This window comes from Physella acuta, unplaced genomic scaffold (genome assembly GCF_028476545.2).
Source record: "Physella acuta isolate Inbredline_101_S28 unplaced genomic scaffold, ASM2847654v3 ptg002106l, whole genome shotgun sequence".
In the NCBI taxonomy this organism is placed as follows: domain Eukaryota; kingdom Metazoa; phylum Mollusca; class Gastropoda; family Physidae; genus Physella; species Physella acuta.
The window spans coordinates 152175-166908 of NW_026733607.1; the positions used below are offsets into that span (position 1 = coordinate 152175).

Sequence of the window (14734 nt, forward strand, 5' to 3'; positions counted from 1 at the left end):
CTGTGGTGTAAAGTTGTGCGATTGCACCGAACGACTGCGTTGCTGATTAAAAGTATTCTGCGGAAATCGCGATATTCGTTTTGCGCCGATACTTTTAGCTCTAGAAATAATAGCCAGTTTGTTCAGATGATTATATCTCGATAATTCTTCACCAGATTTCTATTATATTTTCACGCATTATGGGGTATCATACTGGCTTATGATATAAGTAAAATAAAGAAATATATACATAGAGGTGGCGGAGGGTGGGAAACTAATTATGTTACTGAGAGATTTTTTAGTTAATTTAGGAAAATATTTTTCTGTGTGCGCTAATTTCTGTTTTCGCTTTTTTTCTGTTAGCGCTTTTTTCTGTTTGTGCTTTTTTTCTGATTGCGCATTTTTTGGTTTGTATTTTTTTCTCTGAGTGTGCTTTGTTCTGGTTGCGCATTTTTCTGTTTGCGTTTTTTCTGTGTGCGCATCTTTCTGGTCAGTTTTTTAAACATATGTTAACGTTTCCAAATGTATTGCGTCCTGCGGACATCTCCCAATCTACCGCCACGTCCTCAATGGTGATAACGGCTCTCGGCAAACACGGTACCAAAACAGCAACACTCCTCTTCTTTGCGCAGGTTGGACAACATTTAGTGGGCCTATTTCTGATCAATACAATTTTAATACTGAGTTTAGTAAGAAATTTATTTAAAACAAATCAAACTTCAGTATCGTAGTAAAGACCAAGGTAAATAGAAATACGAAAATATTTTTAGAAAGATGCAATATAGTATTTACACTTTGAATAAAAGAAATGATGAGGTAAGAAGTTGTGTTTTCTTCCTAGTCTGAGAGGACATTTTATTCATGTTAGAGCTCTATTTGCAATGTGTGTGAAATCCATATTTTATAGGTAACAGAGCAAAAACACCACTAGGTGTAGCCCTGATAGTTCAATTTGATACACAATGTTTTGAAATATAAAATAATATAGGGCATACACAGTTTACGATTAGCCTTGGAAAGATTTTTAATTTGTAAACTATTAAAATCCGATTGACGTAAATTATTATTGCAAGAAAATATTCTAATAACCAAACTATAAATAAAATAATAAATATACGGCCAATCATGGTCAAGCGGGAAGGCTCATGGCTTCTAAACCCGCGTTCGAATGTTTTTTTCTTTTAGGCAACTTCTGTAATAGAAGCTAATGCCACATTTATACTTAGCACTTTTTTGAACTAAACTGGTGAAGGATGATAGATAGATAACGACATAATGCAACGTACCCTTTGCGTTTTTATTCTTGAGTGTATCCACACAGAGGCGTAGCGAGAGGGGGACATGTCCCCGGGCGCTGACCTTAGGGGGGGGGGGGGCGCCAAATTGAAAGTTTGAGGGGGGGGTGCAAATGAAAAGTTCGAGGGGGTGTGCAAATTGAAAGTTTGAGGGGGGGGGGGGTGCAAATGAAAAGTTCGAGGGGAGGGTGCAAAACTAACGGGAAGGGTCGCTAAGCCTCTGCATCCACAGTCTTCCGACGCTAAATTAAATCATACTGGTATTAACAAATTAAATGTAGGCTACCTGACATGGAGAAGTAAATTTCCCCCTACTTAAACAATTCATTAAGGGGCATATTCTCATAAAAATCTCCAAAATCCTGATTTTCGTCATAATGGGTTTCTTGCACTTCTGGATACTTTGTCCATTTTAGAAAAAAGATTGAGTGTGTTTAAAATACCATTTTTATGACACTATTAATAAAAAAATTATAATTTTTTAAACTAGCTCTCTACGAAAAGCTTTATATCCGTAATCATTTGGCATTATTGGAAAACTGGATTTATCATGTATTTGATATTCGTATTTTCAATCATCTCGGAAACACCCAAAGCTTATAATTGGCTTTACAACACACATATATGGGGTCGTCCATAAATGACGTCACACTCGTAGGGGGATCGAGGGGGTCCGTAATTTTGTGACGGTGTGTGATGAGGGGGATAGGGGTTTAAGATGTTGCGACGTCACACTATTGCATTATAAAAAAGCAACGATAGAAAACGAATTTTAGACGTTATTTCGCGTTTTAGAAAACTGTTTTGATAAATTGTAATAAGTAATAGGAATTGATTAAAAATACTCTATTTTGACAGAGTTCAGACAAGGTTTTGGAAAAATATCGATGTTTAAAAAAAAATTCAACTGCAGTTTTGAGGGGGGGGGGGGGAGTTGTAAGCTGGGGTGTGACGTCATTTTAGGGGGGTCTGGCTTTTTGTGACGATGTGTGACGGAGGGGAGGTAAAAACCGTCAAAAAAAGCATTACGTCATTTATGGATGACCCCAATGGTTATTTTCGTGACCTTCTTTTCGTTACTTTTGCTGTTTTTCTCAGTTCGCATTTTTTAAACACTAAATTCCTACTACTTTTTTTTATTTATGCCCACCGTATTTTCAGAAATTGTTCTATATGCAAAAAAATAAATAAAATAACTCATCACATGGGAATAATCTTTTCTCAAAGACCTATTGGCAATTTAATATCATACTCTATTAAAGCATATTCTAAGAATGTTTCAGTTCCATGTGTCATCTCAACAAAAACAAAACAAAATAAAACGAGTGGTTTTGTCACGTCAGTTTCCTCCCTTTCGTCATCGGTATAGCCACTCTGTGTCTTTGTTTTTTTTACAAGCTTTTATTACATTCACTTCCTCTGTCTGTCTGTCTGTCTGTCTAGATCGAAACGCCCGTGTGAAATTGCAGGCACTTTTAACTGACAGGTACGGTTCGTAGTTGGTACGTGGGTCAAGACATGAAGACAATGCATCGTGACATTCAATTTGACTTAATTGGTCGCCTAATTATTTTTTTTAATGAATTAATTAAAATTTGGACCGAATTAGTAGGCAGTTCTATCCACACGCGTCATCACGGCCGTGTTGGGCGTGGAGCGAGGGGGGCTTTACGTCAAAAGCGCGTCATCACGTTCAGTAGGCGCGAGATGGTTTTTAGTCGGGTCAGCAGTCTAGTTCTTGACCACTAGACTACACTATCCCATAATACTTTACTGATACTTAAGCTATAAACTTAGACAATGGTTTTTAGTCATGTAACTATTGAAAATAAAACATGTAAAGTACTGGAAAAAAATAATCATAAAAACGTTTTAATAACAAGCTTTTATGTGATAATGCACTAAAAAGTAGAAAATATATTAGATCTATACACTATTATTTAAATAACTATAAAGAACAGCGTGGGTCTCTTGTCAAATATTTGTAAAGGTATCCAATACATTTTCTTTTCTTTCTTGGAATACTTGCGTATTCTCGCTAGCATTTGTTTACTGATTGTTAAACTATTTTTTCATTTAACACACACACCCACGCGCACGTCCACCAGAGTTTCTTCCAGGCATCTTTTCGAGGTGTTTGCACCCGCCCCCCCCCCCCCCCCCCGAAGAAAGTCTACCGCCCCCCCCCCCCGAACAAAATGGAATTTATATAGAAAATATATACTTTTAACAATCCTCCCCCAACCCCCGGAAATTTTAGTCCGGCCCCCAAAAATTTCAAGTGCCCCCCCCCCCCCCCCCGAAGAAAAAAACAGAGGCTGCAGTTTTGCAGTATATATATATATATATATATATATATATATATATATATATATATATATATATATATATATATATATATATATATGTACGGGGGTTGGTGCAAATTGAAAGTTTGAGACAATATCTTATTAAGTTTCACTACCATTGTTAGGTCAAAGATGAGCCCATGTTGTACCAAGATGTAGCCAATCATATTGGTAACTAATGTTTAGCCAATATTGGGCCATTATCTATTATACTACTAAAACTCAAGTTTGTTTACATGTTTGAATATTTATTTGTTTGTTTGTCTGATTTGGTACTGTAAGGAAACTGCTCTATATTGGGGGCTGTAAAATAGTATGTAGGTAGAGAATAATTTTTGATTGCAGACAGACTGTTAATCACACATTTATTTAAAGACGTTAATTAATTTATTGATTTATTCATAGGTAGATTACCCACATTAATTTTAAAGTTTTAGAACAATGGCTAAACTTTGACTGTATAGTGACGTTTGATAACTCACTTTTTTGTTTGTTTGTTTTTCTGATTTGTTATTGGGGAGAATCTGCATTATGTGTAGAGCTGTAAAATAGGTTTTGGGTGGTAAATATTGTTCTCTCTTAAACACACTGTTAATTACAAACTAATGTAAAGCCGTTAATTAATGTATTGATATATTCATTGGTAGATTAACCACATTAATTATAAAAGTTTAGCACAATAAATTTTGCAATAGTAAAAAGATTTATTATTTTTTTACAACAATGTTTTCAATTATTTTTTTCTTAAGGCCTACATGTGGATGATAAGGTTGAATATAAACTATAAGGACCTCGCGGGGCACAGGGCAGGTGAAGTAGAGTTCACCTGTTTCTATGTTCTCAGCATATGAAGGGATAGTGTGTTCAGAGCCATGCTCGGCCGGAATCGTTTTTTTTTTTAAAAAAATTTCAAACATGTCTGAGACTTGGCGGGACACTGGGCAGGTGAAGTAGAGTTTAGAAGAGTTTTTAAAAATATAAAAAACGTCTTTTTGAATGTGGGATCTGGTTATTTTGGGATGATAAGTGCTGACAGACGTGGTGTCATTTATGGATGACCCCCGAAACCCACAGTTATCTAACTAGATAACGGGTAGTCTAGTATAATATATATATGTGCTGAATGAGAACTAGTATTGATAAAAGGGTTCCATTGGCAGGTGTCATATTAAATTAGGCCGTTTCGCCGGGAGACAATCTCTACGGGAAACGAATTGACAGGGTTTCTTTTGTCGGGAGTCGTAATGACGTGAGCCTATTTGTCCTGAACCTATATTACTATATGACGGGGTCCATGTGTCGATTTGTCGAGGTCGTTTTAGTGCATAATTATGTAAAGGTTTGTTCTTTAAATGTTATTATGCATTTTTTTTTTGTAGGTCTAGGTCTCTAGACTTTAGATCTACATCTTATTTCTTTATACCCATTAGTAGCCCATTAGACATCGGTATTAACAAAACTCTGCTCTTTCAATAGGTTATCGCATGACTGCCATGTTTTAATACAAAATAATTAATTAGGCCCTACCATCATGCGAATAATTAATATAATTTCAAGGGAAACTACTAGATTTATTTTTAAAAAGATGGTTGCTGTAGTCAGTAGTGTATTTGTTTACCAGTCCGGTTTTTGTTTATAGGTACACCATATTTTAAAGAAGTGAGTAAACCGACCTAGAGGATCTAGATCTAGATAAGTAAGAAGAGAGGCTAAGAACTTAAAAGTTAAGAAGGTATCAGCAGTAAGGTAAGAGTAAAACAGAGTAAGAGTTGATGTGAAGAATAAGACCTTAATAAAAAATAATTAGGCCCCTACGGCCTACGGTAATCTATCGTTTTGGGTACGTAAAATCGTCCGCGACTAGTAATGTGAAAAACAGGTGACTCCTTAAATTTTTATAATTATTTCACATTTTGAGGAGGATTTATGTTTTTTAAAATACAAAAATGTTTCCTTGTTTCATTTATGTACCTGTTTTTAAACAATTGAATTAAAACTTTTCAGTAATAAATGAATACTAGTGATGTTTCCAACAGATGCAACCATGCTCGTTTACTATAGCAGCCATCTTGTTTACGTTTTATTTTTATAAGATTCAGGGGGAAGCCACTCTATTTTACAAATGGCTGCTGTTTATATAGCAAATCTTGCTCGCAGACACTGCTGTTTAAAGTTAATTTCTGGCCTATATTGATATATTTAGCCATTGATTTAGGTTTAATATTCATTTATCTATAATATTTGACACAAAAATATTACAATATACTTCTTTTAAAGCCTTGACAATGAGGTAACATTTTCGTACACTAATAGCCGCTGGCGATTTTACGTACCTAAAGCGATAGATTACCGTGCTGGTTTATACAATACGAGCCGACCCGCTGCGTATCATACGCTGCTATTTAGTTGTATTTTTTTCTACTTTTCAGTAATTTATAATTTGTGAATTCGACAGTACCAATGCTGCCACTGAAAATATTTGCTTAAAAACACTAAACCCCCCTCTCCCACCCACGTGAAAGCAGCCTCCTCTTAGTTACCTCCTCTAAGTTTAAAATCGTTTCAAACTAAATTATCTGCCCCTAATAGCCGTCACCGAACCCGTCTCTATGATTGTAAAATGTAAATAGCCTGAATCACAGCTCACCAGACCATTTGGGGGGTGGGGGGTGGTAGCGATAGAGAAGAAGAGAGGGGACTGTAATGCGCGCTTGCAGCTTGTTTTCTAACGGCTCCCAGAAGAGAATTATATATATAGATATTAATATTATGATTATTATGATAAACTTTTTTATCTTAATACTATATACTTTGTAACTTATTCACTAAATATTAGGCCTAAATCAAAGCTAATAGTCATGTCTATTATTAGAAGTAATAAGTGTTAGACTGTAGACTAGTGTAGACCTAAACTTACTACTAGATCTACTACACACAGTCAAAATTTTTCTCAAAGAGATGCCTGGAAGAAACTCTGCACACAGTTAGCAGTGCTAGAACTAGAGTTTGACCTACCACTCAAGTAAAATTCATCATAGTTTAAAAATTTTTTCTTGTTCATGCCCAAAACACATGGGGCAGATGATAGAGAGTTCATTTGTTTCAATGATCTCAATCTCAGCATAGTATGGTCAGCACTATGCCCAGTGGCCTTTTGTTTTTGTAACATAAATCAGGTGCCCATCAGAGCTTGGTGGACTCATGGACATCCTCCAGACTCTAGTCCTAGAGACTTTTGGGTTATCAGTCATAAGCTCTACCATTCAACCATGCTGTAAACTAAAGTAACATCAGGAAGTCAATAAGTAGGACCTGCTAAATTACTTAACTAATAACTTACTTGATAAGTCTGCCAAAAGATTCAGTAAGAGTACCAAAAATTTAGATCTAGTAGTCAGTAAGAATCAGATGTTAGACAAACAATGCTATGTTTATTGAAGTTGAAGGAGAGGGGGATCAGAATTGTGTGACAAGGGGGTTCCAAAAGCATGAAGATACTTTTGCATTCAAAAAGATAATGTCAGAAACTTAATTTTAGCTTTTTTTTTAATGGCTGTTTTTGTAAATTGTAATTAAAAGTGATCAATATAGCCTACTCAAAGTTTACTGAGGTCAGAAATTATATTAGAAAGAATCAATGCTTCAAAAAACAAAAGCAGTAATTTATTGGTGGTTTGTAGGCTGAGCTATAACCTTATTTATCTGGCTTTTTGGAATGATATATGATGGTGAGGATGGGGGAGGGAAACAATGGTCCAATAAGTCTGATATCGTTTTACTAGCTTAATTATTCTTAATATTTTATTATTATCTTTCCCAGTTTGTGCCATGGGGCAGATGAAGTAGAGTTTTGATATTAATATTTACTTGTACTTATTACTTGTCTGGTCTACATAAGCTTTAGGGGTATTTCTCAATCAAACCCTTTGATTCCCAGATCTAGTCTTACCATTTTTCATTGCCTACCTCTTTTTTCTTTGTTAGCCTACTTATTTTATTATATGCCTGACACTATCTCTTTGTTGGTCATCCATAAATTTTGGAGTTACATACTGAGGAGGAATGGGATGTGTTTCAGACTTTTGTGATGATGGACAGAGGCAAGCGACCCTTCCCGGCGCCCAGGGACGAACTTTCGATTTGCACCCCCCTCGAACTTTTGGTTTGCATCCCCCAAACTTTCAATTTGGCGCCTCCCCTATGGTCTTAGCTCGTGGACATATGTCGATACACGGGTGACCAACCAGGACCAGACTGGACGGGTGCTAGCGTCTAGCTAGTAATCTCCCCTTCTGTTATTGAATATAGTTATCTATCAAGTGATTTAGCTTTGAAACCGTTTAATTAATTTTTAATGACTGATCAAACATCTAATTAAATTGAAAAATAGATAAACTGGTATTGTCATCTAAGTGGAATGTAGCTGGAAAGTTTTAACGACATTGCTCCCATAGAATTGGGTAAAAATTGAGTTACAAGATTTGCCAAAAACCCGCAAACAATCAGATGTTACGAACTAAATAAAAGCTTGTAAAAATAAATTCTAACACACTTTGATCAATATACTCAGTGTTAATGAGCTCAATACTTATTTAGAAAGAATTCACTCCTTTATTAGCAAAAATTGAAATTTTTGTGCCTTATAAGAAAGTATTTGATAGCCCTAATAGCTTTGTGAGATGTCCATTTTATTTTAGTTTTTGTTTATTAATTATTCCCAGTCAGTCATTATGATAACCATAATCTCCCCTTTTGATTCTGTCATATACTGCATCACTTGAAATGCAGTCTTTGTGTAATTTTCCAAAGACTTCATATCAGATGATGCAGTACTTACATTTTTTATTTTAATGATCAGTTATTAGACAAGTTGGTAGTTTTATATAAATGTGCAAAATTTCAGTTTATTAATACAAGGTTTTTAAAAATAAAAGTTAAGGATATCATTACTTCTACTAATTGTATGATATGAAAAGATTAATGATTAGAAAATGTTGTTGGTCAAAATAGTAAAAATATTTAAAAAACTTCATATACTGTTTACTCCTTTTGTAAAATTATTTCATTTTTATCTAATTTCATTTTTATGGAGTTAAAATTGAGAAAATGAACTGTTGTTCATTTAAAGAACAAGACTTTTACAGGACACTTGTTAATTTATTTGGTTTTTTTTTTTGCAGAAGTAGTAAGATGGTGTGCAAAAATATAAAGCATGTTGATGAAGACTCAAAAAAGGGCAAAAACAACAAAACTGACAATGAAGTCCTAAAATTTCTTCCAAAAAAATCTGAAGACAAGTGGGAGAATCTTTTAGGATTTCAAAAAGAAAGTTTGTCTTCTTGGAATGATTTTGTAAAGCTTCTCTGCAGACCATCTGATCCCGCTTGTCTTGGCACTATAAGGTTTCTTTTTGGTAAAGTGGTATACATTTTTATTGTTGTTAAAATAGAAAAGAACAAATCACTTTTTATCCTGCCATGTTGTCTGTTATTTTTATAACATCAAGTGGAACAAATATGTAATTTGAGAAATTGTTTTAATGATAAATAATGATATATAATGTCTTTCTATTTCTAGTAGCTTTTATACTGGAATAAATTTTTAAATTTTGGTATTTTTGGTATTTGTTTTACCAAAGGTTTAATATTGTATTGGATTTCTAATTTAAGTTGCATTCTTTACCTAAAAACCTTATCTAATGGTAACATCTTAAAAACAAATGAAACAAAAAGTTAAATTTTTAAAATAATGTTGCTTTGATTAGAAGCTGAAAGTAAACATGGCAGGACCGAGTTACTGATCCAGAGTACTTTAATATTTAACTTATAAAATTCTTTTTCAGGATTTCTGATGATTATTGACACTTTACAAGAACGTGGTATGAGTGTTGTTGACAAAGTATGGGCATCTAAAGAAATCTGCAGATTTCCATTATTCAGCTTCATCCAGCCTCTACCATTAGAATGGATGTGTGTTATTTACATCATAATGTTATCTGGTAAATTTATTTAAATAAGGCTTCAGTTTTGTGGTTAATTGGCAAAATACAAACTGATGAAAATCATGGCAATTTTTTTTACATGTGAATTCATGTCAATTTACTGGATTTATTTTTAACCTTCCAAAAAGAGAACCAAAAACCCATTTTAAATTGTAAATTGTATCCTTTGGTTAAGCTTCAATCTTTATATCAATATTTCCTTGAAATTTCTATGTTTTACTTAGATATTTTAAAAATACAGTAAAAAATTGGCTATGGTCTGTGTTTCTGGCATTTTTAAGACAAAGAAACAGTCAAGCCCCACCTCATCTGCCCTTTGGATTCTCAAAGTCAATGAAAAACCATTCATTTATTTTTGGGTTTCTCAATGCCTTGCTGCTTTGTTGTTTTTTGTAAGCCCAAAAAGTGGGTAGTTCTTAATTGCATGCAACAACAGACAAAAATACGTAAGGCGCTTATATTCTTATGTAGGCTTTTGAGGAAATATATACTGTATATAATCTCGCACTGTGGAGAGGAAATAAGAGCAAGGTTTATTTCCTGTATCATATTAAAATGTCTGAGTTAAAAAAAAAATAGTACTTGAGGGTGCTTATTTCCTTAATCTCTAACATTTCTTAATATCTTTTTTAATTAAAATCATGAATACTATTTTCTTAGACTAACCCTAAAACCATAACCCTAATAACCCCTACCAGTACACTAACAAAGTGTAATGAGTAAGAATTATATTATTAATGCCATTTACGCTATAAAAAAAAAAACTTAGTTCTAATTGGTTTACAAAACTTTTAAAAATTTAGATCTAGATCAGTGTTTCTTAACCTGGGTTCGACAAAACCCCAAGGGTTTAGTGAGTCAAGCTTTTATTTAACTTGCTTCCTCGTCCAGTCTGTTGTCAGTCAGTCTAGATCGAGACGCCCGAGCAAAATTTTGGGCACTTATAACTGACAGATTAGTTTCAAAGTTGTCACTTGGGTCAAGACATGAAATCAATGCAATCTGACATTAAATTTGACTTAATTGGATGTAGACAGCCTTATCTAACTATTGCGCACTATTATACGCGCGTTATCACGTTCATTAGGTGCCCAATAGTTTTTAGTCATGCAACTCTATTGTAAATAAAAGAATTTAAAGTACTGGAAAAAATTCATAAAAAACAATTTAATAACAATCTTTTATGTTATAAAATGCACTAAAAAGTAGAAAATAAACGACACACTACTATTCAAATAGCTATAAAGAAGAGCGTAAAAATTATTTGTTATTAAAACGTTTTTTATGAATTTTTTTAGGAACTTTTTTTTTTTATAGAATATGTGTCTTATATCTGCTATGTGCAATTAGTAAAGGAAGAACCATGGATTTTATAAAATGCATATTTATGATACAGAAAAAAAATTACTATTGCTTAAAGAGTAAACAGAAAAATCCCTTTTGTACTTTTCAAGCCATTCTATAAAATACAAAAATATAGGAAAACTAATTTCATTTACAGCGTTTACCTAGCTTTATCCTTAAACATATCTATCACTATCCCTATTTAACCCTATACCTAACACTTTCATCAACCATAGCCCTATCCATATCTATGCATTTCCCTTTCATAGTTCTTTTCCCTCCCTATTCCCAAATCTATTAAATTCCTACCTTATCTCTAGCCTTACTATCCCTACTTTCACTTCTATTCCTATTATACCTTTCACTTTCACTATTATTATCCCTATCCCAAGTGTTCTGTTTTTTGAGGGAGTAGCCCATTTTAAAGTAAAATTTTACATATATTTCAGGCGCATTGGGAATCATGCTGGGCTTCTTCTTCAGATACAGTTGTGCAATGTACTTAATATCATATTGGTACATTTTTTTTCTGGACAAAACTTCATGGAATAACCATTCTTATCTCTTTGGGATTATGGCTTTTCTTTTTGCTGTTTCGGATGCAGATAGATACTGGTAAGCAATTTAGATTCCATTTTAAAAGTTTTTTTGATATGTATGTTTTATTAGTGTTACGGATGTAAAATTTGCCTGATTAAAGGTAATTTAAAAAGATATTATTAATTTTTAAAGTAAGTAGGCCTATCCATTAAATTTATAATTTATTTGTGTGGTGAAGGTTAAAAATACATTTCATTTAATTTTGTAAATTTTCATAAAAAAAGGTCGGTTGACGGTTTTCTAAATCCGAAGATACATAATGCACATATTCCTTTGTGGAACTACACACTTTTGCGAGCACAGGTAATGATTTTTTTTAGTGTTGAGAAAATTATTTGTTATCAAACATTTTTATTTGTAGCTAAAATCCTAAGAAACATATTGCAGAGATGAGTATTGAGTGTATACTATAAACCTACTTCGTACCTGTTATGACGTGTGTTTGACAAGGCATGTTGGTGCAAAGAATTTTTGGTGCGAAAGATATAATGAACACATGAAGATGCGACGCATTACATAAGAATGTGACGTTTTAGTGTAGGATCGTTGTTGCCGGGGAAGTAGCTTAAAGTAGTCTTGCTCTTGTTGTCTTAGGGTGAGGTCGTGTATGTTGTCAAGTCTCAGTATCGTTTGTTCAAGTCGTCGTATGTATTATTATGGTGCAAATCGTGAAGTTTAATAATATCATCCTGTCAATGAGTGTCAAGTCATTTGTCAACGTTGATGTCGTACTTGTCATAACTCTATGATGAATACTGAACTGGTTAGAGAGGAACTTGATGGTAGTATAAACCCTCTCACTGCATAGCTCCGGGATACATGGAGTCTAGTCCTCAGGTATAATAGTACTTATTTGCTTCCTAAAGGAGTATGGCTTTTCCCTATTTCATTTTCATGAACATATTGAAAATCATATTTACTTTATTGCTTTTGCTTTGATTCTTATTATTTTAGAAAAATGATACATGATTATGTATCTTTAATTCTTTTCATATTGTATCAATTTTGATACAAAGTCAAATAATCCCAATGAATCTACACAAATGTTAAAATATGAGTTTTTAATATGTCATACTCTAGCTCAGGGGTCTCCAAACTTTTCAGCCCGAGGGCCGCATTGACTATCAGATAGCAGTTCGGGGGCCGAGAACACACTTGAGGTCCAAAAAAAAAGAAATCAGTAACGGTGTAATAATACATTGATGAACTACACATGGAAACCTGTATTAGTGAGAAAGGTGAAACTGTTTCCTGGATGCCAGAATAGCAGACATTTCAGGCTTCATATTTGAAGTTCCCAACATCAACAGTGACCTGAGGTTACCATCGGACAAGTTTGTTCTCAAATTGTTCTTCACGTATTTCATTCTTGAAAATGTTTGTTCACACAGGTACGTTGTTCCAAAGATAGAAAGGTACCTGGATGCAAAATTTTTGACATTAGGAAAGTCTTCCTTGGGTAAAAACTTGTAAAAAGCAGCCAGTCCTTCTTTAAACTTGTCCTTAAGGAGGTCATTTGCTTGCAATTCAATGATTTCCATCTGCAGTTCATCTGGGCACCTGGCCACATCTGCCTCAAAAGGGTTTTGAAAAAGTCTCACTTCTTCTGCCTTTGAATCTAAATCAGAAAACCGCTGCTGAAACGGCAGATGGAGGTCTTTGATGATCTCGCATGCAAATGACGTGGGGAATTTAGCTGTTGCTTCAGCCATGAAGTCCTTGCACTGCTGAAAGTGCGTCAAGTTGTTGGCCTGTACGTGTTCCAAAAACAAGACAAGTTTAGATCTGAAAGCCTTTATGTGGGTGTATAAATCAGAAACTACATTTTCTTTCCCTTGTAATTTTAGGTTCAGAAAATTTAAATGATTAGTTATGTCTGCAGCAAAGGCCAATTTCCATACCCACTCTTTATCAGACAATAATGGCTGTGGCTTGCCTTTACTTTCCAGGAAGTAACCTATTTCCTTTCTTAACTTTAATACTCTGCTAAGAGCTTTCTCACAACTTAGCCATCTTATTGCTGTGTAATATGGTAAATCTTGCGATACTGTGTCTGTTTCTTTCAACGTGTCTCTGAACTGTCTATGGTTGAGGCCATGTGACCTTATCAAATTCACCATCTTCACCACAGGATTCAGTACACTGCTAATGTCCATATATTTAGCACACAAAGCTTGCTAGTGAATAATACAGTGCAGGAACATTGGTTGTTGAATGTTTTTCTGATTACACATCTGCTCGCTTGTCCAACCAAGCCTTTCTTTATGCCACTCATGTTCTTTCCTCCATCCACAGTAAGGCAACTGAGATTAGTCCAGTCCAAGTTATAATCAGCAAATGTTTTTTTCAACTCATTGAATATATCCTCTCCGGTAACAGTGTCATACATGCTATGTAGAGAAGCCAGCTCTTGTGTTTTGTTCATGTCTTCATTCACACCTCTAATGAACAGAAGAAGTTGAGAGGTGGAACAGCTGTCCAGCGATTCATCCATTGCAATTGAAAAATGGCGAAACTTGCTTGCATGTTTCGTTATTTGAGTCACAATGTTTTCACCCATGTCTGCAACACGGCGGGCGATTGTATTTGCACCCAAAGCTACATTTTCAAATTGTTTTGACTTGTCTGGGCAAAGTTCCTCAGCCACCTTCATCAAACATTCCTTCACTACTTCACCATCTGTAAACGGTTTGCCACTTTTAGCCAGGACATAGGCAACATTATAACTGGCCTTTGTTAAGGCTTCATTTTCATTTGAGGATTTATTGATCAACGTCCTCTGAGATGCGAGTTGATTTTTTAATTTAGAATATGTTTTGGCACGGACTTTGCCCTCCAACTGTGCATTTTTACCCTGATGTTTGCTTTGATGATGACGGCGCAGGTTGTATTCTTTCATCACAGCCACGGTTTCATTGCAAATCAGACACAGTGCTTAATCTCCGGATTTTATGAAGAAGTATTTCAAATTCCATTCTTCTTGAAATTGCCGACACTCATCGTCTATTTTCCTTTTCTTCTTCTCGGCCATCGATGAGAGCTAAAAATAAATGAATTCAACATGAAAAAAATAGTGAAACACGATATCGCTTAAAAAAAAAACCACCTGATTATGCGATGCCCAAAGATGCTGTAGGCCTCAGTTTACGCTGATTACCCCTTGGTTA

The 14734-nt window shown here is 34.5% G+C and overlaps 1 protein-coding gene across 9 annotated transcripts in view; it reads left to right on the forward strand.

The window, feature by feature from the left end:
- Positions 1-611: 611 nt before the first annotated feature.
- The window catches only part of LOC131932184 (vitamin K-dependent gamma-carboxylase), a gene marked incomplete at its 3' end in the record, with an annotated part of 68174 nt that continues 54051 nt past the window's right edge, over positions 612-14734 (forward strand). The window contains 6 exon segments of one of the 9 annotated variants that reach the window (XM_059289052.1): positions 624-721; positions 5262-5368; positions 8803-9035; positions 9465-9620; positions 11417-11582; positions 11792-11870. In XM_059289052.1, coding sequence (XP_059145035.1) covers positions 8813-9035; positions 9465-9620; positions 11417-11582; positions 11792-11870 — 624 coding nt within the window. 9 annotated transcript variants of the gene reach the window in all.